Source organism: Microtus ochrogaster, assembly GCF_000317375.1.
Source record: "Microtus ochrogaster isolate Prairie Vole_2 chromosome 14 unlocalized genomic scaffold, MicOch1.0 chr14_random_1, whole genome shotgun sequence".
Taxonomy (NCBI): Eukaryota; Metazoa; Chordata; class Mammalia; order Rodentia; family Cricetidae; genus Microtus; species Microtus ochrogaster.
In genome coordinates, this window is record NW_004949096.1 from 33746073 (window position 1) to 33772504 (window position 26432).

The 26432-nt window shown below is 45.4% G+C and overlaps 1 protein-coding gene across 4 annotated transcripts in view; it reads right to left on the reverse strand.

Annotated features, from left to right (window-relative positions):
- Window positions 1-26432, reverse strand: part of Fbn1 (fibrillin 1) — a 206219-nt gene that overhangs the window by 3563 nt on the left and 176224 nt on the right. For all 4 annotated transcript variants that reach the window (XM_005364396.3, XM_026787734.1, XM_026787736.1 and 1 more), the window contains 15 exons: window positions 24558-24683; window positions 21520-21669; window positions 21110-21175; window positions 20768-20884; window positions 18970-19089; window positions 17404-17526; window positions 15641-15772; window positions 13634-13759; window positions 12869-13075; window positions 11026-11151; window positions 10698-10820; window positions 7693-7809; window positions 7338-7466; window positions 6394-6513; window positions 2109-2340 (listed from right to left, as the gene is read on the reverse strand). In XM_005364396.3, the coding sequence (XP_005364453.1) occupies window positions 2109-2340; window positions 6394-6513; window positions 7338-7466; window positions 7693-7809; window positions 10698-10820; window positions 11026-11151; window positions 12869-13075; window positions 13634-13759; window positions 15641-15772; window positions 17404-17526; window positions 18970-19089; window positions 20768-20884; window positions 21110-21175; window positions 21520-21669; window positions 24558-24683 (2014 nt within the window). The remainder of the gene's footprint in view (window positions 1-2108; window positions 2341-6393; window positions 6514-7337; window positions 7467-7692; window positions 7810-10697; window positions 10821-11025; window positions 11152-12868; window positions 13076-13633; window positions 13760-15640; window positions 15773-17403; window positions 17527-18969; window positions 19090-20767; window positions 20885-21109; window positions 21176-21519; window positions 21670-24557; window positions 24684-26432) is intronic.

A 26432-nucleotide genomic window follows, 5' to 3' on the forward strand; every position in this document is an offset into this window, starting at 1 on the left:
TCTCTTCTCTTCTCTTCTCTTCTCTTCTCTTCTCTTCTCTTCTCTTCTCTTCTCTTCTCTTCTCTTCTCTTCTCTTCTCCTCTCCTCTCCTCTCCCCTCCCCTCCCCTCCCCTCCCCTCCCCCCCTCGACAGGTTTTCTTTGCCTAACAGCTCTGGCTATTCTGGAACTCATCTTGTAGACCAGGCTGGTCTTGAACTCACAGAGATCCACCTGCCTCTGTCTCCATCTCCCAAGTGCTGAGATTAAAGGCGTGCGCCCCTACCATCTGGCTATACAATATATTCTCACAAACAACATAAATCAGTGCAGAGCTTGCTCAACTGTGGGAAATGGTTTAATCTGAAGTCATTTAAAACCACTAGGGCCATGGGATTTGACTTATGTGAAGGCTGATAAACAAACCCATACCCAAGAGATATGTAATCCTTGTTTCTTTGCTTTTTAGTATAGACCAACCCTCACACAGTATAGACCAAGCCTCACACAGTATCTGGTTTGTTTTTGTGAGGCTCCCTTTCTAAATGTATCGAGAACCTAGGAATTATCCTAATCAGTGACATCACAGAGAGGCCAGATTAGAAAGGTGGATTTCTACCGTGAAATGTACACCGATTCCCACTAAACTGCTTCTCTGAGTCGGTCAACCTACTCTTCACAGCTCATTTCCTTCTTGGTCCACAGACTTCCAAACAACACCACATCTCTGGCTATCTGCTGTTTCTCACTGCACTTTGGTGCTTCTCCCAGTTTCCCAGGGTCTTTCTAAGCTTTTTTTCCTCTTCACCTAGCAGCATGGAACACAGATAGACAAGGAGGAGGATGAAGGTAAAGGCCCATCCCGTGCATCCATGCACAAGATGGTTCCAGGAAGCAAGTCGCAGTCTGCAGCCTTGGCTTCTGCTCAGAACTTCCCTCCAGTATTTCCTTGTCCCAGGAGCACCATTTAGAAGAAATGTGACTACAAAATCCCACTGGCAAAGAGCCAGTTTGGAGTGTCACAATTTTTTGCTGGGAAAAAAATGGTTTTGGCATTTAACTGTAAAAAAAATAATAGATCAGTTGAGAGCCAGACAGACATCTGGGAATCTGGGTCCTACTCCTGGCATTCCGAGAGCTTCCCACGGAACTAACATTCTTCTACCTTGACATTTGTACAGACTGAAAGAAGTCCCTGAAAGCCAGTGTGTCAGAGACTCTAGGACCACTGGGTTCATATCTGGTATAAGTGGTGGGTGTGGGTGTGTGTATGAGAGAGAGAGAGAGAGAGAGAGAGAGAGAGAGAGAGAGAGAGAGAGAGAGACAATTAAGATTCATGAACTGAGCTGGACAATAGTGGCACATGCCTAATCCCAGCACTTGGGAGGCTGAGGCAGTGGATCTCTGTGAGTTCGAGGCCAGCCTGGTCTACAGAGTGACTTCCAGGATAGGCACCAAAGCGACACAGAGAAACCCTGTCTCGAAAAAACAAAACAAACAAAAAAGATTCACGAACTGGATTACATGCAAGTCATTAGGGAAGACCTCAAGTTAAAAATTTACTAAAATTTTAAGTCACTGAGCAAAGCAGTGTCCCTTCTCTGCCTTGGCTGTCACATACATATTCACATCATTTGGTAAAATTTTCTACTTGGAAATTATAGGTAATTATTCCAACTCATACTTAATGTGCTTTTTGATTGTTTCCAATATAAATTTAAGAGTGAAGGGCAACAGATGCCTTAAAGACTGTAAGAGATCTCTAGCAAAAGGTATCCATTTGGCTTAGCCTGACAGGAACTAGAAAAGAAAGCAATGGAAGTCAAGTGAGAGCCTCCTATGCTCCCTCGGGAGGGAGGCGCTCAGGTGTGTCAGGTGGGCCCAACTCGGTGTAGGCGGATATAGCAGGGTGCTCTTGGAGAAATCAATCCCTTGTCAGCAGGATGTGAAGATAAAGAACATGAGTCAGAGACACTGGACAGTCACATATGAACAGCTACGCTGTTGGGTGTTCTAGGAGTTTCTAGAAATCTGGATACACCCCTTTACAGATGCTCCTCTCAAACTTTCTCAGGCATAACTGGAATGAACCTGACGGTCATTAATCAAGGGCAGGACGAATAATACTTACCCTTGGCCTATCCGGAAGTACCCTGGAGGACAGCCACACAGGTAGCCACCCTCAGTATTGGAGCAGCCGTAACTGCAGGGGGCCTGTGACGAGCCACACTCATTGATGTCCTGGCAGCCTCCGCTGAACTGTTCATACTGGAAGCCGGTGGGACACATACACTTGTAACTCCCCAGGGTGTTGTGGCAGGAGGCGCCCCCACAGACGTGTGCGTTCAAACATTCGTTCTCATCTGCGGTAGAAACAAGAGAACACTACATGTGTGATGCTGGCCTTGCTTTCAAGGAGGAATCTGGGTCATGCTCCTCATGACGGACCAGGCAGGTAGGGTCTCAGGGAGAGAATGCAGGCAGTATAGCCAGAGTGGAGAGAACAAGAGAGAAAGCTGTGGAGAGGGAGGGAAGGAGAGAGCCTCCTGCCACGCTGGTTAAATACACTTCACAGAGAACACCCAGGACGGCACCGTGAGGAGCCTCGGACTCTAGGTCTCACCGAAAGCCAGCGCTGGCATGTTCTGCTCCGTGTGAGGCAGGACCACAGCTATGACTGGGTTTAGGGCAGGTGGGAAGGGAGCATACAGTTACCATGTTCCTGCTTCACAAGAACCTGCAGGATGGAGAGCATCGAAGAAGAGAGCCACACTCCTGCAGATGCTACCGTGGGCCTCCCTGGCACAGGATGTGAAACTCTGGGGAAGACCGATGCCCTGCAGGGGAGTCCACCCCATATTACCTCCTTTTCAGCCTGCAAAGACCTCCAGGTACCATGCTTAGGCTGAGTCGTACCTGCTGGTATGTCTGCTTTCTCTCCGAAAGCCTGTTCAAACCACCTGTGGCTCTAGCATCTGCGCCACGACTAAAGCTAAGCGTGGCTGGAAGAGATGCTGTGCTGACTTATAGGCAGTGGCGGGAGAAATCTTTAAGAGACACATTCTGCAGGGCAGCCTACCCATAGGAGCCTGCACCGTCTGGAGGGAGGAGAAAGGAAAATCGAATAACTCTTAAAAAAATTAAAAAAATTGTTTGTCTATGTGTAAGTGTATGCCACATGCATGCAGTACCTGTGGAGGCCAGAAAAGGGCTCTAGATCCCCTAGGACTGGACTTATAAACAGTTGTGAGCCACAATGTGAGTGCTGGGGGATCAAACTCAGGTCCTCTCCGGAAGAGCAGCTGGCAAATTTTAGTCACTGAGTCATCTCTCCAGTCCCAGAGATCTAACTTTTCAAAACTTTAGTTCAAACGAAGACAACGGTGACTTTCTCCTTGCTTCAGTCTACATACTTTAGGAATCTCTAATATTCGTTCCTAGGCCTGCCATTGGAGGGCACGCTGGGCACTGGCTGTTAAGACCTATCTCCGGGGCTGCAGCACTCTCTCTGGAGGACAGCCGTCATCCCTCTGTGGGTGGCCACTGCTAGTGGAAGCAAGGAGCCACAGACGCTCCCTGAAGCGGTACAGGACAGCCAGCATGAAGAGGTGCTCCACATTCGTTTCTGTAAGCCTTCCTATCGTCCCATGAGCTTTGGGGGTCTTCCCTAGGGCTTTCCACAGAGCAGCAGCTGGGCCAGGACCCTCGCAGGGCTGTCTGACTGCAGGAACCACGTCCTTCATACCATATTGGCCCGCAAGAGCACACCCATGTTGAAAATGGTGTTTCTTCTCTCCTGTTATTAATTTGACCTTCGTTGTTCAAAGAGAACAACGCTCTTCTCTTTTTCTCCAAATGATCTAAATTAAGTACCTTTTAAAAACATGTGTTTGGGGGCTGGAGAGATGGCTCAGCGGTTAAGAACACTGACTGTTCTTCCAGAGGACCCGGGTTCAATTCCCAGCATCCACATGGCAGCTAACAACTGTCTGGAACTCGAAGATCTCATATCCTCACACATACATGCAGACAAAACACCAAGGCAAATAATTAAAAAAAAAAAACATGTGTTTGTCATGTGTCCATGCACGCACACAGGGCGAGAGCGGCACAGTGCATGCCCGGAGGGCAGAAGATAACTTGTGGGAGTCTGTTCCTTCCTTCCACTCTGGGATTCTCCAAACTGAATTCCTGTCATCAGTGTTGGCAACAACAGCCTTTATGCAGGGAGGCAACTCACCAGCCCTCAAATACTTGCTGAAACTGGCTCATATTCATGCACACAGGATGTGCCGAATGGCTCCATTATCATCCAGTGTACTGTACAGTTCCACCATACCCACCCTCCTGTACCCTCTCCCCTGTCTCTATGCCCTTTCTTTTCCCAGGGAACCTTTCTTCTACTTTCATGCCATTTATTTGAAGTTAGTAAATGGGTATGTAAAACTGGAAGGTCTGGGGGTTTTGCTGATAATATAAAAATAATGTCAAGAGTGTCTGTGTGCCTGATATTATTTATGGGCATGAACCCTTCCCTGCTCCTTTCCCCTTCTCTCTAGTCATGAGCCTGACTTTGCCTATTTGAAGATTCTCTAAATCCAAAGATCTCAAGCCTAAACCCAAGGTCCCTTAGGCTACAGGGATCCTAAAAGAGAAAAACCAAATACATCAGTGTTCGCATTCCTTTCCTTACTTTAAGTAAGGAATCAAGTATGGTATAGATACCAGTGGAGACCATAAGCACCAGACCTTATGCTAAGCAGAGTGAAGAGCAGAGGGTGTTTACTTAAGTAGGAGACTCTGGGACTGCCATCTTCTCTTAACCCCCATGGCCCCTCCATCCTCTCCACCTGCTCTCAGTCCCCCCAAAACAGATCTGCGTGGAGCATCAGAGCCTCTGATCTCTTGTTCTTCACATGGGCTGGCTCCAGACTAAGAAGCCATGAGGTATGGGTAGATATACCTGTCAATCTAGTGCTAGATTCATTTTGCTTTTTGCTAAAAGGCACAAAGTGGATTGACACTAGAAGAGCGAAGTAAAATCATCACACAAAGAAAGATACTTGCAAATATTAGCTCTATCTGCTCCTAGAGCAGACTAACAGGGAAGAAACCAAGTGCCTCTCGGTATGCAAACAGAACTGGCCTGGTCTGGAAAGCAAGAAGAGTTCCTCTCTGGGGCAGATGCCAAACTGGAGTCTCCAGCGGTCAACCCTGGACCTCTCTGTGAGCTTCTGTAAATATTCATTCTGGTGGGGAACTCTCCTTCCCTTTCATAGACTTCTGTATTTTATTTTACTTCTGATAACATTTAATAAACATTAAATTCATATTGCTCATCTCGGCTGGGGCAGCAGAGCACAGATTAAGCAGTCATCAGCGCTCAGTGTCTGCAGTCTGGGAACCACACGCTTGTACATTCGGTCACTGCCATCTGCAAACACAGCGGTTTGGTTGACATGAACTGCACTTCTTCTGACCCCTTCCATCCTGTGTACCCCCAGCAGCTGACTCCACATGGAATCCAGCTTTCTACCCTTCTCAATAGCTTGATTTGTTCCTCTATTTGCAGTTTTTATTGGTGAGCGTTTCCTCCTTTTTATATAAAAAGAGAATTTTAATTAATTAAAATTTCAATTAAAGCCCCTGGAAAACCACTCCTTGGGACAGAATAAAACCTACCACCCTGACCTGTGGCACCAGGGTCACACGACCCAGGTTAGTGGTGATGTTAGCAACCGCCAGGAGGAAACTCCCAAGTGTAGAGTAGGCTTTCTTGGCTTGCTTTTTGTAGGGCCAGATGGGTTCCACTCTAGCTGAGAGCTGAAATCTGCTATTTGCTTCCAGAAAGGAATGGAGTTAATGGCCCCTGACCTCTAAGTCAGCCTCCAAGAAGAGCGAACTTCTGCTAAGCTATGAGCGGGCTCTCGGGTGGGGCTGGTCCAGGAGATCTGCTCTGGATAGCTCCACACGAGGGAACCATTCCAGCTCAGGGCAGCGCTCATTCTAGATAACTCTATTTCTTGAGAGTTCTGAGTCCTGTTTGCGATTTCAGGCCAACAAGAACCCCACACTCCTTCTAGCCTCTTAATTGACTTATTTGACTTAATCAACCTGGCCACAGTCTTCCTGGAACCAATAATCTTTAAGGAACTAGATATCATGGAGAGACCCCAGTGTGGGGTGCTAACAGTGCGGGGGTGAGGAAGGCTGATGGTGTCAAGGAAGGCTAAGGACATTTCATCCCAGCTATTCCCGAAGCATTCTTCATCACTTTTTTCCTAAAATATTTTCACTCCCCTTTGGTTTCAAGTGGGGCAGAGCAGCTGCCAGTGGGCTGCCGTTGGTCAGAAGGAAAGCACCGGCTCTGCGAGGAGCCGGCGACCATGCCTTTTCTGAGGACAGCAGCTGCTCACCTATACACTGGTTCCACTGGTAGTGCTGGAGGTAGCCCTGCGGGCAGCTGCACCTGTAGCCTCCGATGATGTTCTGGCAGCCGTGTTGGCAGCGGTGGTTGCCCTCACATTCATCCACATCTGTAAAAGAAGCAGAGCCTCCAGTGAGCCCCATCAGCAGCTGTCTCTCAGGTCCTCCACAGTCTTACCCACCTGCCCGAGAAGCCAGAAGGCAAGGCTAGAAAGAACCTTTCTCCTAAAAAGCTATTCTAGCAAAACATTAATAATATCCACATTAATCTTCAGAGATTCCTGGGAAAGTCTACAGGTAAAAATGACATCAATTCACCACAGGGAGTTGTGGGGCAGCTCTAGAAAATACATTTGTTTATTTGTACGGGAATTAGAAACCAAGAAATATCAGTAAGAAAATAATTAATATTTAAATATTTAATTATGCATTTATAGAAGAGTTGCTTCCTACACGTATTGTCCATGCTGGAGAAACCTCAGGACTCTGGCCCTAAATGTCAGAAGTCAAGGTACTTTTGTTGAGTTATTCCTACTTCACTAGATTGTTAACACAAACAAACAAACAAACAAACAAAAAAAGCCCAATCTTGATCGACACAGAAGAGGCCCGTGTCATCAATACAAGCAAGATGAGACTAAAGACGCATTTCTAGAACCTGGGGCCCAAGCGAATAGCCCATCTGCAATTGGCTGGGCTCCTTGCTCACTGTCCTTTTTCCTTTGCCTTCTTTTTTGCCTTTTTGTTTGCTTATTTATTTTTTATTTTTGGCTGACCTCCAACTTGTGGCAGTCCTCCTGACTCTGCCCCCCAAGTGCTAGGATTACAGCACTACCACACCCAGAAGAGAGAATAGTTCTTGCAACTCACAGACACCGACACCCAAACCCCTGCAAAGTGCTCCTAGCGGGACCCAGCTGAGGTCTGCACCTACCTTCACAGCTGGCACCGCTCTGGTCGAGCGAGAACCCCCGCTGGCATTCACAGGTGAAGCTTCCTGGAGTGTTCTGGCAGACGCCCTTGGACCCACACAGGTTGATGTCAGATGTGCACTCATTGTTATCTGGGGGAAGCATGGGAGAAGAAAGTGACACTTCCAGGAGCTGCTCTGTGTTGTTGGGAAGGAAGGGAGGAGGACCACCCAGAGAAGTCCAAAGTAGGGTGGGTAACTTCACACCGCGAGCAAGCAGTCCAGCCGACCGCAGCCCCACGTGCTGAACACTGCTTACTGTTATCCACAGCAGAGGGAGGAAAGAGCCTCTCAGAGGAAAGCTGGGCTCTCTACTTACCGATGCAGGCAGTGTGGTGCTGGGTAAACCCAGGAGGGCATTTGCATGTGAAGCCACCAATGGTGTTAACACACAGGAACTGACAGTTGTGCTGCTTGGTTGCACATTCATCGAGATCTGCAAGAAAGTGCAAGACGAAATTCAAGCCGTGCCCAAATGTCCTTGGACAGGAAGTGTCTCCACGCCCTGAAGGACACCAGGGCCGCACAGGGCCGCAGCAAAGGGTTGGCAGGAAGGCGGGTGATGGACTCAGCGAGGAGAAAGTAGCTCTGTGGGATCCAAGGAGGAGCAGTTCCCTTTAGTTAAAGAAATGTAGGAATTTCTCTACCAAGTTATTTAATAGACATTCTAAATGTCTAAATGAATTGTAAGATGAAGTAAAAACTGAATCTGAATATTTTCCCAAGCAGTGGGAAGATCTAAGTGAAGATGTCAAAAGAGATGTTGAAGCCAGAAATTCATGTGCTCCTTTAATTCAGTGGTTCTCAACCTGTGGGTCACACCTTCTGGGGCGGTCAAATGACCCTTTCATAGGGGTCGCCTAAGGCCATCAGAAAACACACATATTTACATTTTGATTCCTAACAGTAGCAAGATTACAGTTATGAAGTAGCAATGAAAATAATTTTATGGTTAGGGTCACCACGACATGGGGAACTGTATTAAAGGGTCGCAGCATTAGGAAGGTTGAGAGCCTCTGCCTTAATTCTTTTCTGTTGCATTTAGAACAAACTCACACCAGGACATTGGTTTGACTTCTTGGTTAGCAGTTTTTCTTTGAATTAAATAAAATTGAACAGCTAGGAAAGACAAAAATCTGATTTTGATGAACTAGAAGCAAAAATCCCCAAACCCCTTGCCCATACTATTGACCCAAAACTATTTTCAATCTCAGTACAATCTCCAATGTTTCTTCACAACCTTAGCTTCTGGGCTCACCGCAAGATCCAAAGGGATTTAAAAATATATTAAGAGCTACCAAGTATGTTGGACCTGAGGGATTGCTTTTAAATGCCTGGGAATTCAAGAGTGTTTATCACAATTCAACCCCTCCATGGAGGCACACACGGTACTAGATTTGCTAGTGGCTGCCTCTACTCCACAGTGGCCTACGTGGCTGGAAGGACACCTGTCCTAACCTGAGAGGGTGTCCCTGTGTCCATCCCGCATGGAGGACCCTCAGACGGAGCCTTTCCTGAACTCTGAGAAGGCTGACTGACGTCCGTGTGTCTCAGAACCAGACTGCCTTCCCACTGGGACCCTGTGCATGCCTGTGCTGGGGAGGAGACGGCACCACCACCCCTCATACTGTCTGTTCCACTATTGTGAACCACTCAGTACAGCGACCATGGCTGCTCTCATGCTCCAGAATGCCTTATCTCTATCTTCACTCCTCTTTCCTTTTTATTATAATCAATAACACACACTGTACAAGTTAAATGGTCTTCCACTGTGTTGCTCCATACTTGTATGAACCTCATGCTGCTCCCTCGTCTTCCCTGCCTCCCTTTATCTGGTGAGGTGAAGACACTGGCCCCACCCCCATCTCAGAGCCTCCCTGCTAGCTGTTTGCTTCTCAGAGTCAGTGGGACAGGCATCTGCACGCTTCCACACACGTCAGCTGCAGACAAACTCAGGCTTTACAGAGTAAGGAGAGAGGAGCTTCTGACATAAAGACTCCGAGTGTAACAGCCTGCTCTTCATCGTCTTTATCAGAGCCATGTGGCCACTTGCAAGCTACCCTCAGTCAGGCTTGTCAGTGTTCCTCATAGAAGCAGAAGTTAGGAGAGGGTCACTAGACCCTCAGCCATTCCCTCCTATACCTCCTTCTGCATGTGGACTCCAGAGTTACATGGAGAGGGGAGGGGTCACTGAGGGGAACTGCAGACACACCGCTGTGGAGAAGTCACTACCCATGCTGCCATGGGAGTCTGCACGCACTGCACTGCCGCAGAGGCAGAGGAATACATTTGCTTTGTTTCAAACTGCACACAAGAAGAGATGTTTCCCCCAAGTATGTTTCTTCACTCACACGAATACAGTCTTGCTCTGAGTCCTAGCCAGAACTTTCTGGAACTCATAGTGATCATGGATGAAGACCCTGTTTCAAGGCTATGAGCAAGTCCTGGGATCAGCGACTTCATTGCCAGCTCCAGGATGACCTAGGACCTAGGACCTAGGACCTATGACTGAGTCTGTATAGGACAGCCTCTGAAGTTTTTATCTAGGAAGATGTTTAGGATGAAACAGAAACTCAATGTACCTTGGAAAAGGTAATTTCTAGCTGAGAAGAGATTTCTGCAGCGTTTGGATGTTTCTCAATTCCATGTCTCCCTCAGGTGAGCTCTTAGAAGGCATGATGGCTTTATTTTGTCAGCTTAAAATCTATCTCGGTGGTTCTCAACCTTCTTAATGCTGCAACCCTATGATACACTTCCTCATGTTGTGGTGACTCCCAGCCAAAAATCATTCTCATCACTAATTCCTAACTGTGATTTTGATACTGTTATGAAACGTAATGTAAATATCTGATATGTGACCCATAAAGGGGTCAAGACGCACAGGTTGAGAATCACTAAGACAGACAGACAGACAGACAGACAGACAGACAGACAGATAGATAGAAACTGAAACACTAGTTTAATTAATCAGACACACCTCTAAGATCATGGCATGAAGACCTCCTAGGCTACACCATTGTTGAACAGACAGTGAATAAATGAAGCAAATGGGAAAGGAGGGGGAATCAACTGGGAATCAGCCTTACCAGAGCCTTGGCGAGTTGGTACCGTAGAGCCCCTCATGGATGCTCACTGGCTATCGAGCAAGGATAGCCGCTGCTACTAGCCTTCAGCAGCCCTCTGACCCCAGCTTAGCCCCCATCCCCAGGGAGCCACTGTCGACAAGGGCACTAAGCCCAGGGAAGCAAGTCTTCCAGCTTGTCTCCCGACTGTTCAAAGGCACAGCAAGTGGCAGGTGATGGATGAAGCCAAAGCCCCTCTCACCTTTGCAGCTCCTCCCATCCTCCTGCAGAATATAGCCTTTCGGGCAGGAGCACTGGTAACTCCCTTCTGTGTTTTTGCATATAAAATTGCAGGGTTTGGGAGCCTGGTTGCACTCGTTCAGATCTGTGGTCAAAGAGAGACAGGAAAAGCCCACTTAAAAGACTTTCGGAGTGCTCAAAATCTTTGCCTAGAAACTCTGAAGCATTTGATCATCACCTCGTAATTTTCTATTAAGTATAGATGCATTTTAGATTGTTAGCGTGAGGTTTTCTTTCCTGTAACCGGAAATTTCTATCCAGGAATAAAGCATTAAAAACAAAGTACCTACCCACACAGGAAGTCCCTGTTATATCCGGCGTGTAGCCAGTTTTACAGATGCAGTGATACGATCCTCTGTCATTGACACACTCCCCGTTTCGGCACACATCGTGAATAACCTTGCATTCATCGATATCTAGGATAGACACAAATCACAATAATAAATACATTAAAATATATAATGGGCAACATTGATATGTAGGGGTCACTTGAGTGTAAAATTTCATAGACCGTGTTACTATATTATGGACCAAAGTGTTAAACCAAAAGGAGACAGAGTGAATTTCACATGCGATGTTAACTTATTGAATAACTAATGAATGACGTTGTGAGCCTATGATGAGAAGCTACTCTAACGAAGGGAAAGATCCTTTATTCCGCCATTAGCTCCATCTTCCCAATGCAAAGACAATGGTTTTCTAACTCTCCTTTATTGTTTTGCTTCTAATCCCCCACCCCAAGGAGCACAATGGAACACCAATGGGACCCTCTTCTCATCTAAATCTGTGCTATGTTTCTCTTCTGGAATCCTAGAACAACACCCTACCAAGACATTCTTGGCCCTCACTCTAGCTGGCATCATGTGAGCAAGCCATAGCAGAGGGCCCTTGGGACAAGGAAAGTCCAGTGTTTCTTTCTAATGTTGCAAATAAGAAGGAAAGTTCTCTAGCAATCTTTGTCCTGTTTGAAGTTAATCCTGAAAATACGGAATCAACTTCCCTCTTCTGAATGGGAATTAACCAGGGCTCTGGGGTAGACGACAGGGCTGGGTTTTTGCAGTTTGTAGAAAGAGACACCCTTATTCATGTCTCCCTCACAGACAGAAAGGCTTGGTCAGTGTGCACGATGGCATTAAAGCCACTCCCCGCCACCTCTTGACCCGGCTAGCACAGGGCACCAACACAAGCAACTTGCATGAGTTAACTAACAGCCTTCATTGACTAAGAGTCATCTAATGTCAGTAGATGGGTGTGCCTGATCCTGCTCACCCCAGGGACAAGTGAACGCTTTGTCACTGGTCTTGGAAAATGAGTCTTCCACCATCTTGTTTCAGCATCCTTTACGAAGCAGCAATTGCTTTTGGTAACTCTATCTCCTCTGGCTCTTCCTTTATACACCCAGCTCCTTTATTCTGCCATTAGCTACATCTTCCCAACGCAAAGACAAATGCTTCTAACTCTCCTTTATTGTTTTGCTTCTAATCCCCCGTCCCAAGGAGCACAATGGAGCACCAACAGGACCGTCTTCTCAGTCCTTCGGTGAGCTAAAATCCAACTGTAATCACAGTTGATAAAAGCGGGAATCACATGAGACCTGTGGAGCTTCAGAGCTGCCTCGGGCACTTCGCTGGCCTCCACTCACATCTAGCTTTCTGGCTGAAAGAAGCTTGTGCACCTCAGACCCAAGGGTGCTGACTCCTAGCACACCAGCAGACTTTGTACTTTCTGATACAATTCATCTTGGTTAATTTTGAGTTCAAATGAATACTGGTGGAGTAAAACTAAATGACCATTTGTTTCATGTTATTTTTAATTTTTTTAAATGATATTTTATTTCATCTATAAACTATCTTATAGCATTTTTCTGCTGGACCCTTGCAGTGCGGAAGCAAGGATCCAAGCACACCAAACTTAGTCAGCTAGACCAAGGACTTGGCAAATGGCCCTGGATGTTTCTAGCGCTATATGGAAGGATTTCTGTTGAACTCTGTCACACAGACGAGACAAACCCGTTGTCAATTCCACATTTCCATCATTTTCCATAGTAAAACAACACACAGATTCCTTGCAATAATTTTGTACCATGAAAGAAGAGCTTGTATCTTTTGACAACAATAGAACAAAACGAAGTACCTGCTCCATTGGTCATAAATCCGCGGCCATGGGGACACAGTTTCTTGTAAGCCACAGTGCCCTCGAAAGGGCAGATCTCACAGTGGGGTCCCCAGCCTCTCCCTCCATCACAGCAGCACTCGGACTTGGTGACGGGGTTCCTGTTGCTTGAGCCAATCTGGCACATGTTTTGTAGGACCTCTGTGAAGCAGTACCCTTCCCGGTTGTCTGGAAGAGACATTACACAGTAAAGAGGAATTGAGACACTTTCCTGAGGGCATGGGGTCTTAGGAATTTGGTCGGATATAAAAAGGATGTAACACTTTACCCTGGGTGAAGAGGAGCGAGAAGGAAAAGCTGGAGACAGCAGGGGAGAGAGAAAGGAGGCGTCTGAGGGGAACAAGACAAGAAATCCGTGAGTTGGCAGAGAGGCATCGGCGAAGACAAGCTTGTAACTCTTTGTGGCCCCAGACACATGGAAGAGCAGTCGCAACAGCCATGCTACAGAAAAGGGGGCAGAAAAACATCCGCAAGTGGGCCTCAGAGGGCAGCAAGAAGACAACCCCAAGCTAGCAATTCCGTGTGCAGTCAGCAAAGGAAGAATTTCATCGCAGGGAGGCCCTGTGCCCAACAGACACCCAGTCGCTAAGTCATCTCCCAAGGATGAGTGGTTTCAGCCCTTTGGCAATTTTTGACATTTTTCTCTTATTTCAAATCAGAAATGATGTTTTTCTGAGTGTCCCAACATGAAGGTTGATGGAAGGAAACGCAGCCGCGGGTACTCACCCAAGCACTCATCTTGTGTGGGGCTGGCTGTGAAGCCATCATTACACTCACAGGTGTAGCTCCCCAGCGTGTTGAGACAACGCCCATTCTCACAGATCCCCGGCTTGGTCTGGCACTCGTTCTCATCTGTGTAGACAAAACGGGAATCATCAGACATTTTATAGAAAGACTGAGTTTTTTCTTGGTTCCTTCCCCCCTCCCCCCCTTCTTCCCTTCCGTCCTTCTCTCCTTCCCTCCTTCCTTCCTTTCTCTCACTCTCTCAATTTCTTTGCAAACAGGTAACCTATTGGCCTGGCTAAAAACTGGAAGTTCAGGAAAGACCAGGAAGAAAATCCACCAAACTCTTCCTTTCCTCTGTATTCCTCAGGCTCCTGATAACCTGCTCCTTCACCCCTGGAAGTTTCTGATGTGTCCTTCCAGAAATGGATTATGCACAAAAAAGTAGACACCCCCTCCCCCCCGCCGCCACTGTTCTTGTAAGGCATCTGTGAGCATATTGTTGATACACCTAAATTCAAATGACAGCATTTTAGGTACAGTTACATTTTTTACTTAAATCTTGCCCCATCTGTACATAAAAAAGATTCCTAAAAGGGGAGTTCCCACACTGGAGGGGGGTGAGTTCCCACACTAGAGGGGGAGATTGAAGCTTGATTGTCATTTTAAAGGGATATAGAACTTCATCAGAATAATGTTGGTAAGTTATGTTGACCCAGGAGCACTTGTCTGGACTGAGCTTCAGATTCAACACAGCTTGCTGATCAGCCAATCCTGATGCTGCTCAGCCAATCCTGATGCTCATCAGTCAATCCTGATGGTACAGGCTGGTAACCCAGCTGCTTGGGAGGCTGGGGTGTGAGGATAAAAAATTCAAGCCATGCCTGGGCTCTTGGGGGACGCCAAGACCAGGCTGGAAAGTTTATAAAACTCTATCTTGGCATAAAACCCAAAATGGCCTGGGGATATAGTTTAATCTGGAGCACTTTCCTAGCACATGGAAAGCCCTAGGTTCAGGCCCCAGAATGGAAACAAACAACAAAAGCCCACTGTTCATGCTGACCTCAGACGATAGGAGTCAGAATATGTGAGGGCGAGCCCCTCCTCCTCTGAAAGCTCTTGCTGCAACTAAGCCTGTGACCTATGGTCGGTCCCCATGCTTCGTTCCTCTGAGCTTTCAGAATCTGATCTTAAAATCACCGTTCAGCTACGTATCTCAAAGAAGACCAGGGCAATGGGAAACATTTTTTTTCCCACTGATGACATAAATATAAAACTTCTGATGTCATTTACTTCTAAAAGTGCATGTGAGAACTTTCTATTTACTCCAAAATAGACGACATTTGTTGTCTCAAGAAAATGCCAAGAAACCTTTTGGAAGAGGTTGACTGGTAAATATTTTAGGCTCCCTAAGCCCTATGGTCTCTTCTGTAACTACTTGGTTGTCTTTGTGGCATAGAGGCAACCACAGTGACATGCACATGGGTTGCCAAAAGCATGTTTTAATAAAACTTTATTCATAAAAAAATAGTGTCAGGCTGAAGGGCTGAATTTGGTCAGAAGCTGCAGTTTGCCATTCCCCAGTCTAAGGGGAATTCTCAGTACTGGATACACATTAGAACAAACCAAGAGCTTTAGAATAACAGTGCTTGGACCCACTTCAAGGTAATAGCGGATTTCTTGAAGTTAGAGCCACTGCCTTAGAGATAGTCCTGGTTCAGGGGGATCTAGCACAGGGTGACAGGTGAGCCAACAATGGTGAGAGCAAACAGTGGAAAGAACTATGTCCTGATGGCCACATGCACAAAAGAGCAAGGGTCAAAAGTGGGGGACCCAACCCTGGCATCAATACAGGCCAAGAGAACAGGGAAAGGCCAACTCTGAGGAGTGGCCAGCAAGGCCTCTCTGCCAGGAGCTGTGAGATGAGGGGGAAGAACACATCACCAACCTGACGCAGAGCTCAGGCCACTTCAAGCTCATGCTGAGCCATTCACGCAGAGATAATCTTACCTATGCAACCCTCTCCGTCAGGTCTTCGCTGGTACCCAGGGCCACAGATGCACATGTAGGTGCCTATGAGGTTCTTGCACTCCATTTGCTTCTCAGCACAGTCGTGTTTTCCTTCTGCACACTCATCCTCATCTGGAAAGAATGCACAATCATAACTTACACACACACTGTACTGAATGCATGTAAACACAAGATGGCCATCTCTGTTATTTTAATACTGAGCTTATTTCCTTTGGCATCTGTTGGGCACTGATATATTAAACATGGGAGGGAATATTCTAACCACCTTTGAACTTGGTGTAAAAACTGCTTCCTGGCCAACTGATGACCTCATCAGAAGCATGATTCTATGCGGATCTTTCCTGGATTCCCTTGCTTTATGTTTCATACCTGCTTGTTGAAGCATTTAAATACTTATGACTATAAGTGGAGTAAAAGGGCCCTATGTTATTATAATACAATGTTATTTCATAACAATGATAAAAGTATTGAAATTGCAGTATGATAACATAATGACCTTATGTATTATAAATATCGTGGGTATAATAAAACAAACCTGTTATGTAATAATTATTACAATGTCATATATTATATAGTATTATTTTAATATGGCATTATTAACTAATATAATTAGTATAATACAATACCAGAATAGTCATTGGGTAACTAAAGGTTTAGTTTTAATTTGAGGAAAGGACAGGTGTCCCCGACATCTTATTCTGCATTTAAATCTCTCCTTTCTTCATCCCCTCTTCTTTGGGTTGGTTGTGCTCTCACTCTCTGCTTTTAATAATATGGCATTTCCCCTCTTTTTTTTTCCCACATGCTCAGCTGAGACATTTGGATTCTATTCTGCAAGGTAAGGAACTCTCAGGGCAGCTTCTGCTTCACACAAAACTGGATCTTAGTTATTTTGAGAGACCAGGTGTCTGCTAATTAAAAGAGCGAATCTGGATTCTTCCAGACTAGCCCCCATGATTGGTTCAGCCTGGTTCCAGGCTCTGGGGATTGCCAGCGTTCAGCTAGACTTTCGAAGGGAAATGTGCTAGGGAACACAGATTTGTCACTGGCTTTTGAAATGTGCTATCTCTTTCTTCCCTCGGGTTCTCAAATGCCTGTTATTTTATATCCTCAGAGTGTTTGGCTCTTTTGTAAGATTTATCTTTATTAATGTGCATGTATGTATATACATGCAGGCACCCTTGGATGCCAGAAGAGGGTGTCAGATCCTCTGGAGCTGAAATTACAGACAGCTGTGAGCTGCCTGATGCGGGTGTTGGGAAGTGAATTCAGTCCTCTGCAAGAGCAGCAAGCACACTTAATCACTGAACCATGTCTCCAGCCCCTCTCAGAACATTTGGTATCTACAACTCTCATCATAGTTATGACACTGGGATTATTTATTTATATTTTCATCTTTTGTATCAGCTTCCACATATCTCACCACCTCAGAGGATGTTGGGAAATATCTCTGTACAGAGAATGTGTATGACTTCATAGGATGTCTGACATATCACAGACATGGAATGCATAGCAAACTAATCCAAGGTCTGCAGTGCAGCCCCCACTGAGCCTGCTGTGCATGTTGGTACAATCCAGGGGTAAAGGAAGACATGAAGCCCCTACATTTGCTGTGGATTAGGAGACGACGCGCATTCTCTAGCCCTGATCTACTGAGAGAACCTTTAGAGGGAAATCTGCCCTCGGACACAGAGAGAGGGCGAGGGCACGCTGGCTTGGATGAGCTCTGACCGGACTCTGACCTTTGCACATCCTCCTGTCTTCTCGCAGAACGTAGCCAACAGGGCACTTGCATTCATAGGACCCATAGGTATTTACACACCGGAAGGCACATAGCAGAGGATTCTGGGCACACTCATTTATATCTGCAGAAAAAGAAAGTAAAATAATGGATCAATGACACCAAGAGTGACAAAAAGAGAGAACTGTACTTTTATGAAAAGTTGAAAGTCTTCCTTATCATAAAATGAATAGATCCAGATAATTATAAAAATGAGTTGATTATTCCTGGCAGAATTATGGTGGCCAATATCTATATCTCTCAGCACAGCCACTAAGCTTGCTGTACTGGTGCAATTATAAATTTGCATGAATGAGAAACAAGAGGTCCACCTTGCATACTTGGAAGGCTCAGGTTGACCAGTTGCCTCTCCCTTTGTACATGGACTATGGATCATCTTTGCTTATTTTGACGAAATCTATTATGGTCAGAAGAGCAGCTGAGTCCCCTAAATGCTTAGCTACTTCTCCTTCACTAGGCAAAGGTTCCTATGAGACAACAGGGCTTTTTCTGCCCAGAGTATTCTGGTCTTTTTTTTACTTAGAGAAATGCAGTTTACACAGATGCCCAAGTTCTAGCCTTGATTAAAGAGCGGGTTTACCTTTACTGAGCAAAGCGACTCTTCTGGAGTTCATGGTTTAGAACTATCAGGATAGATTTTCCAGAAGTAAGAGGGTGAAGACAAACCACCTCAGTGATTAGGTCACTTCCCAAGAGTGATGATTGGATGGAGAACAGGAGCCAGGTCATGGTTTATTCACGACCTCTAAAGGCTCCCACCACCCTGAAGGTACCAGGAGTCTGCATCTATGGTGAAGAGCTCCCTTTGGTCCCAGCATTTCCCCTCCGTTCTTTTCTTACACCAGTGAATCCCATCCTGAAGAGCACACGGGTCATCTTTACAGCTACTGGACCCTACTTTTAGAGTTTGTGATTCAGGGATCTAGAACGAGGCCAGAGAGCTTGCATTCCTCACAATTTTCTGGGTTGCTAAGGCAAATTGTCTAGGGACCAACTACCCTTCCACACTCCCTAGCCTTTCCTTCCTTTCCACACTCCCTGCTAGGCAGCACTGATGACAAATAATTTTCAGATGCTTTTATGGGTTAGGCAACCTCCCTCTGGGACTGCCTCCAGATGACCACAGGACGCCAGTGGTTATCTAGATCTGTGTGCAGATGTTTCTACAAGGAGGACAAAATGAGGAGGGAAAAAAACCTTGGAAACAATAGAAACAACAACAAAAGAATGGAAACAGAAAATAAACAAGAGTTGTATTGACATGTAAGCAGTGGAGACACACTAGTGGGCACCCTGATATAGACAGTATAATTTCTGTCATAAGCCACCTATATTTTTTTATAGTTCCTGCAAAGATGAGGCCACACAGGGAAGAAATGATGCAACAGCCTGCTAGTCTCAGCTGTTCTGAATTAATTACGAACGTTGTTTGATTCAGAACCGTAGTCAAGAGACTGTTCCCACAATCAGTAATGGCAACCAACTCTTCAGTATTTGGGGCACTTGCCTTCGCATGTCATCATTGGACCAGGCTCAAATCCCTCCTCGCAGGTACATTCGAATCCTCCAATCACATTCTTGCAGGTCCCATTTCCACAAGGATTGCCCACGGAACATTCATCGGTATCTGCAAGCGATCCGAAGTGGAGAGAAAGTGAGAGGAGATACAGTGGGCTCAGACTCAGACACCACTTTTCATTCTGTCCTAGCTCATGGGTCTGCATTGTCTTGCTTAGTTCTCCATTCTTACAAAGAGGGAATGTGTGTGCCTTATAATCACAGGCTTAGACCTGGAGTTTGCCTTTGCTCAATGGCAGAGACAGTGAGAGATCTGAATGCCTAGCCCTTATATTTCCCACGTGGTTTTCTGCAGACTGTCCTTGTTTCACAGGCCCTGGGTGTTCTGATGACTCAAACAAGGTTCCTAGATGCAGCCAGGGGTTTCTGCTGGTTCGAAGACAAAAATCTCCAATTGTCCCCATATTACATCACTGCCCAAGAAGGCTTACACATGGTGAATTCTTGCCAGATATAAAATAGAAGACTAAACTTATGCAAAGTAAGAGATCTAAGGTTAGACAGAATTAATATACTGGGTAAAAATCAATATTCAAGTAGATTTTGTTTAATTTTTTTAAACCAGATGGTTTACCTTAGACAAACCAAAAAAAAAAAAAGGCTTAAAAAAAAAAGAAAGGGTATGACCTTTCTAAAGAACTGTGGAGAGAGAATACATTTTACAAAAAACAAACAAAACAAAACAAAAAAAATCCAAAAAACTCTAAAAAACTACAGATGCCTCCTAACCCAACCACCTGGAACATTCACTGTTCTTATTCCTGACCTGGGCCTTAGGGAGAATATTTTCTCTTGGTTAGAAAAAACCCTATTCTTAGAAAGAGAGCTGCTACTTTAGCTATCTGAAGCCCAGGAAAATAGTGGGATCTTGCCAAGGGTTACTTCTAGGTGAGGAGGCTCTTTTTGCACATACACAGTAGCAAACTAAAGACTTCAACGAGGTAACATGGATAAAACTTGTTTCTGTTTTGCTGCTAAACCACACTTTGCCACCATGAGTACTGTATCTCCTTTGATTTACTAAAAACATCAGTGTCATCGCAGGTTACAGCTGCCAGTGGAATTTAGAACAAATCACTTCGTTTGCATAATAGACTCAAGGGTGGGAGGGTGGACAAGGCGCACAGGCTCCCACCTCAGCCTGCATGCAGTCTTCAGACCCCCATTCCTTCTATAAAGACAATACATTTTAATCTGTACAGACATTCAGTGCTGATACCACATTTGCCACGCTACAGCAACATTGCTTTAGAGTTCTTGACCATAATACTTGACTCTAGTTCACTGTCAATGTAATTAAGAGTCAGTGGTCCATACAGGAGCAATGTCCATTTCACATATTAGTGAAAAAGTGAAAACAAGAAACTGAATGGGCCACGTGACCTTTCATAGGGCCAACTATACATGATGTATATAAAAACCGCTATTTCTACACCTCAAAAGTATAAATTATGGCCACTAACAGTATATTTTTAAGTTGTACTAAGACTTCTGTTTGCTGTTGTTCTTTCCAGCATCTCTTAGGACGTGTCCAGGATCTGCCTTCCAAGTTAGACTACGAGGGTCATGCAAGGCAGGGTCACCTAGGGTAGGGACCAACTAGCAGTCTCACTGAGGAATTCCTCAGTGGAGGAACAAAGCTAGACTCAACTTTGGTAGAGTAAAAGCCAAGGAGCTCGATTTTTGTGTAATACAATTCCAAAGGAAGAGGCTGAGTTACTACTCACCCACACACTCATTCCCTTCTAGAATATAACCAAACGGGCACTCGCAGCGGTAGGAGCCGTCTGTGTTGATGCACTGTCCGTGTTTACAGACATCGGGCTCTTTGCACTCATCCATATCTTAAGTGAAGGAAGAAAAAACCCAGTAAAAACCAAAGCATTCTTCTTCAACTATTGTCATTTCTGTGTGTTCAACTGGGTGAATATCTAATATCACAATGTAACTATCATCCAAGTGATATAACAACAAATAGAAGAGATAATTTCTCCCAGGTAGATGTGGAGAAGTAAGACCTGGAGGAAGGATAAAGAAGAGGTAGGGAGGACCCAGCTGGGAGCACTCACCAACCGCTGAGTCATCGGGGCCCACGATGATTCCACTTCCAAAGGGGCAGATCTGGCGGAAAGCCTCTGCGGTTGAGATATGCACTCATTAGTGGGCAGGCCAGGGACAACAACAGCAGGCTTCCCACGCCCCCATCCATTGTGTGGTTTGGCCACATCCGCACACATTGAGAGATATGAATAAGACATCCAGAAACAAGGATGATGTGCCTATTCTTTGTATGACGGATTCATAACCCAATTAGAAAAGAAAGGAACTACCATGCTCCTTTGATAAAAAACGTCTAAATGGACGTTCTGATTACACTTATAATTTGATTATCCCATTGGCTTCAAGGCTTGGACTGTTGCTCATGTCATGGTCATATGTACAAAAGATCGTGAATGAGAAACAAAGGTGCTACACTTACCATCTGGCTCAGTGGGACACAGCTCACAAGGGTCCCCCCAACCTTCTCCCTTCAAAGCACAGCAGCATTCCTGCTTGGAATGGTTCCTGGACTTGGGCGATGAACACTTTCCACCTTCAAACTTGGCGTAACAGTAGCTCATTCGCAGATCTGCAACACACATCCATAGGACTCTTCAGCTGTTTCCCTGCTGAAGCTTGGCCATATGATAGCGGGTCAATGCCTCTCTCACTAACCATAGTTATATCCCATAAGTGATTGGAATTACAGAAATGCTGAGATTGCTAAAGCCACAGGGAACCAAGCGCAAGCTAGGCTGAACAGAATTATGTTGCTTTATCCTCATCCCTCAGTTTACCCCCTACTTCAAAGCAACCTGATATGAATGCTACAACCATGTGGGTGTGGACAGGCCAACTGTGCCACCAGGGCGCATCCCTGAAGTAGCTGCCCATGGAATTGTGGGGACAAAACTCAAGTGGGACTTCCGGCAGACTTTACACCCATGCACACACAGCCACACCAAAATTCAATTCCCAACCAGAGCCTGCTTAGTGGAAAAGAAAGAAGAACATGGAAGGCAGAAGGCAGGACTGTGGGCAGGTGCAGACACAATAACCTTCCTTTCAAAGAACATATGTGTTTCTTTCTATTCATTATTGGTAACACCAAGAAAGAGGAGCACTTTTTCTTAGCAAATGCACCAATGTCGCGTGACGTAATTTTGGAAGCCAACTTTTCCCGTTCTTATAGAGCAGATTGGGTAGCTGTGAGCAGTGAGCTCATCTAGGGGTCTGGAATGGGTTTTCTCCTCAAACTTGGCTTCCAGAGCCTTGCATTCTTCTTTGTTCCACGGTGGCTAAGATCTGCAGATCTCGGGGCATGCTTCTGCACCACGGGTACCATTCCGTTTCGCTTCAGTTCTGACCACCCCTGACTTCTGCACTCTTTACCATGAGTCTTTCAGACCAGAAAGTCTACTCTCACAGCACTGTTGCCACCAAATACTGACTTTGTGGAGGAATGCCAGGAGTCAACCAGTCCTCATTTCTCAGGGGACACCCGTTCATTTGCTTTAGTCTTCAAGTTCTTTGTCACATCCCTTGTTTTGTATACATGTCGCTTTCACTACTCAGTCCCACCACTGTCCTTGGATTGCTGACCTTACTTACCCTAGACCCAGTTTTACCTTTTCCACTCTTCTTTTCCACACCAAAAGAAAGTAAGTGTCTTGGATTCAGAGGGAGACTCAAATGCATGAGGTCCCAAGTCGGTCAAAATGACATATTCCTTTCCCTGCATCTCTCAGGTTAAGAATGTTCCTTTATAGTGTGGCACTCAGTACCAGAGTCTACTCCCTGAGTAGAGTGGCATTTGGTGCTACAAAACCCAAAGCCAGTGGTTCTGTGGCACTTCCTCACTTTATGACTAACAGTAACCTGATTCAATTTGTTACCTTATAGGAAAAATCCCAGTTTCAAAATTCCAGGTTCCAGCAGAACCTGCACTGAGTAGAGATTTGCTTTCAGTCATATTGATCCTCTAGGTGAGCTTATCCCTCAAGGTGGCCTACACACAGGCACGGCTCCGTGCTCACACGTACACTTCAGCCAGAGCACGCTAGGATGCCTGTTACTAGTCCATCTGCAAACAGCCTTCTCTGACCTCTGAAATTTCCTTGGAATTATGAAAGTCCCTGCTCGCATTCCTCAGTTCTGGCAGAGGATGTGGCTGGGTTCTGGCAGCTGGACTGGTTCTTCCTGCAGTGTCAGCTTGCCCTGTGACAGGCCAGTGCAAATTGAATTAATACCCTTGGAGTTTCCCCTGGCTTGCCACATCGGCAGACTCGCACCTGGCCTCTCGCTGCTTTCTTTCTGAACGCAGGCCAAGCCAAAGACACAAACGAGGGGGTAGGAGTCAGGCTCTATCTGGACTGGCCTGTAGCACACAGGCAGAATCCAGCTCTACCCCCGTCACCGTTCTGAAACACTTGCGGTCTTCTGATAATTCCCTACAAGACCAAATCGACCAGAGAATTTGCAACTTTTCCCCTCATACTTCTGCAATGACCAACTGAAAAAGTAAAACAAAACCAGACAAAAGAAAAATAATAAGCACTCACAGGAGATGCAGAGACAGTAAGACTTTGTCATGCACACAGCAGGCATGCTTGGGTGGGCATTGCTGTGGCCTGGGTGAACACGCTGTATCTCTACACTGCTAAATAGCTTCTCAGTCTAAAACTTGGCAGACCTAGGATCCTAAAGTCATATTTTAGAATCTTAAATTATATTCTAAACCTATTTTTGATGATATGAAGCACCCCCCACAAAACAAACAAATAAAAGCACAAAGCAACATATAGACATTGACAATATTCTAAATGTAAACATTTATGGGCCAGCCCCACCCTGTAATTCATTAAACTAGCTCGTATAGCCAAATAACAATTGCATTGTTTAGGAATGTCCAAACAAGTTTCTGGGCTTTAACCAAACATTGTTTTGTGTTTACTTTCAGAGCCCTTTAAAGTATTTTCCCTTTATTTTAAAGTTAATCTGGCAAGCCCTTAAATATTTTCGCTATTGACAAGTATTATTCTGTTTCCCCAGAGAGTCTGTGAATATGGGCATCTTTCCCTCGGGACAGGAGATCGGTTTGCATTCTCTCTGTCTAAGGGTCTTGGTCTGCACCCACATTCACGTAGGCTGCAGCTTCCTATAGCTGATCTCCTCCAGGTTCTGGGACGTCAGTGTCTCTTGAGGATGCCCCACCAAGAAGACCATCAGCATCTGTGCTTGTAGGATGGAGAGGGGTGTAAGTGCCAAGGAAGTTGTATAAGCAACTGGAACTTGATGGATGAGTTTTTAACCTCAAGAGTCAGAACGAACCTTCGGGCATATGGTAATCATTAGACCTGTGGGTGAATGAAACATCTTCCCGCTCACGGAGAGTCAGAGCTTTGCCATGTTTAAAACATGAGACCACAACAAATAAACACAGAACAACAAGAGCCCAAAGCTTTCGGAGGCATTTACCTTGGCACCTTCTTCCAGTCGAGGACAGGGAGAACCCTTCTGGACACAGACACTTGAAGCTGCCCTCGGTGTTGCTGCAGGTCCCCAAGGCACAGATTTCTGGTTCTTCCACACACTCATCAATATCTAAAGGGTTACACGTGTCAGAGACAGAGCGTCAGGGAGACCCCGTCACTTACCAAACTGAAAATGTATGAGTTCAGCGTTGAGTGGTTTCACAACCCTTCCACCAGGGAAGTGATTGCCCGTGAAATTATCTTAAGGTGAATTTTTAAAAGTTACTTTGGACAGATGGGCAGATCTTAATGTAAAATGGAATCTGTAAGAATCTTCTAAGAGTTGTAATGACGACCCCCTTATTCATGGAGGTGTACAACCAATCAGAGGAGAGGCACTAACTCCACCCCACACTGATCTGGGAGCGAGGTCAGAGCTCCAGTACCCTGCCTCATCACTGCATAGCACAAGTCCAAGGCTGATCTCGGTGAAAACCCGTCTCCCTCCTCTCACTCAGGGAGCCTTCCTCAGCACCCCAGGCTGCAGTTTTCTCAGCACTCCATGCTGTAGCCTTAAAAACATTAATAGCCATATAAAGAAGCCAATCCCATCCCAGATGATGACTGATGTGCTGGATAGTTTTTTCTGAAGATACGAATATGCCTTTCATGTATAGACCAGGGCTATTCTTTCATCACAGAGCTACCAGGATCTGAGTACGTGTGAATTAAGGGCTCCTTTCTTCAGCACCTAAGGCATCATATCGCCTGTAAGGGGTAACCCATTGAGAACTCAGAGTGGCTCGGGTAACCACTGTGTTTTAAGAGTTTTCCTAACAACTCCTAGCCTGTGTATGTTGGCCTGACTGTAAAATTACATATCCCCCTTTTCTTTCAAAATTTATCTCAGTTTTGTAAATAAGCTACACGGCCATACTACTTTTGTGGAAAGCAGAGTCACTCTGCTGAAATAGTCTCTCCCTATCCCTGTGACTTCCAGCCGGGTCTATAGTGAAGGAAGGGGCTAGTCTCAAACCTTGGCTGTACCGCCTTAGTTAAAACTTTACAAAATATATTAAGTATCTCTTGGGTCATGGAACTCTGTGCTTCACATCTGTGCAGTTCTGCCTACACCACGATGTATTTACATGACTTTGTTCTTAAAAGGTCCGCCTAAGGGAAAGTCAAGAAACTAATGCCACTGTCTTGCCTTAATATCGTAACTATCTTATACTAGAGATTCTAGAGACAAGCAATCAAGGTGATTATCTGCTTACACAATGCAAAAACAGCCTCCTCATCACTCCGTGTTATAGTGCATATTTTAATTATTGTTTTTTTGGCTTATTAATGAGGTTGAACTTTTCTTCATTGAATTATATCATTCTTAAACTTCTTCCACCACTACAGCTACCCTTTCCTTTAAAAAAGGTAACTTTGGTAAAAATACTCAAATATTTATGTTTATTGTTATTATGAATCTTGTCATTATATATTTGCATGTGTCTATGCATATGGTGTGCATGCATGTATGTGTGTGTGTTTGGCAGTGTGTGGGTCCACATGGACATGTGTATACATGTGTGTGTGAGACAGAGGTTGACGTTGGGTGATTTCCTAGATCATTCTCCATCTTATTTATTGAGCTGGGCTCTCGCAGCTGAACTTAAAGCATGCTGGTTTGTCCAGCTGGCCAGTTTGACTCAGGGATCCCTGCCTCTATCTCCCAAGTGCTGGGATTTCAGGAAGGCCACCACCCTCACCTGGCATGGATGTGGGTGCTAGATGTAAACTCAGGTTCACACACTTGTGCCAACCCTGTTTCTTTTTCTTTTTTTTTTCTTTTTTTTTTTTTGTTTTTTTTTTTTTTTTTTTTTTT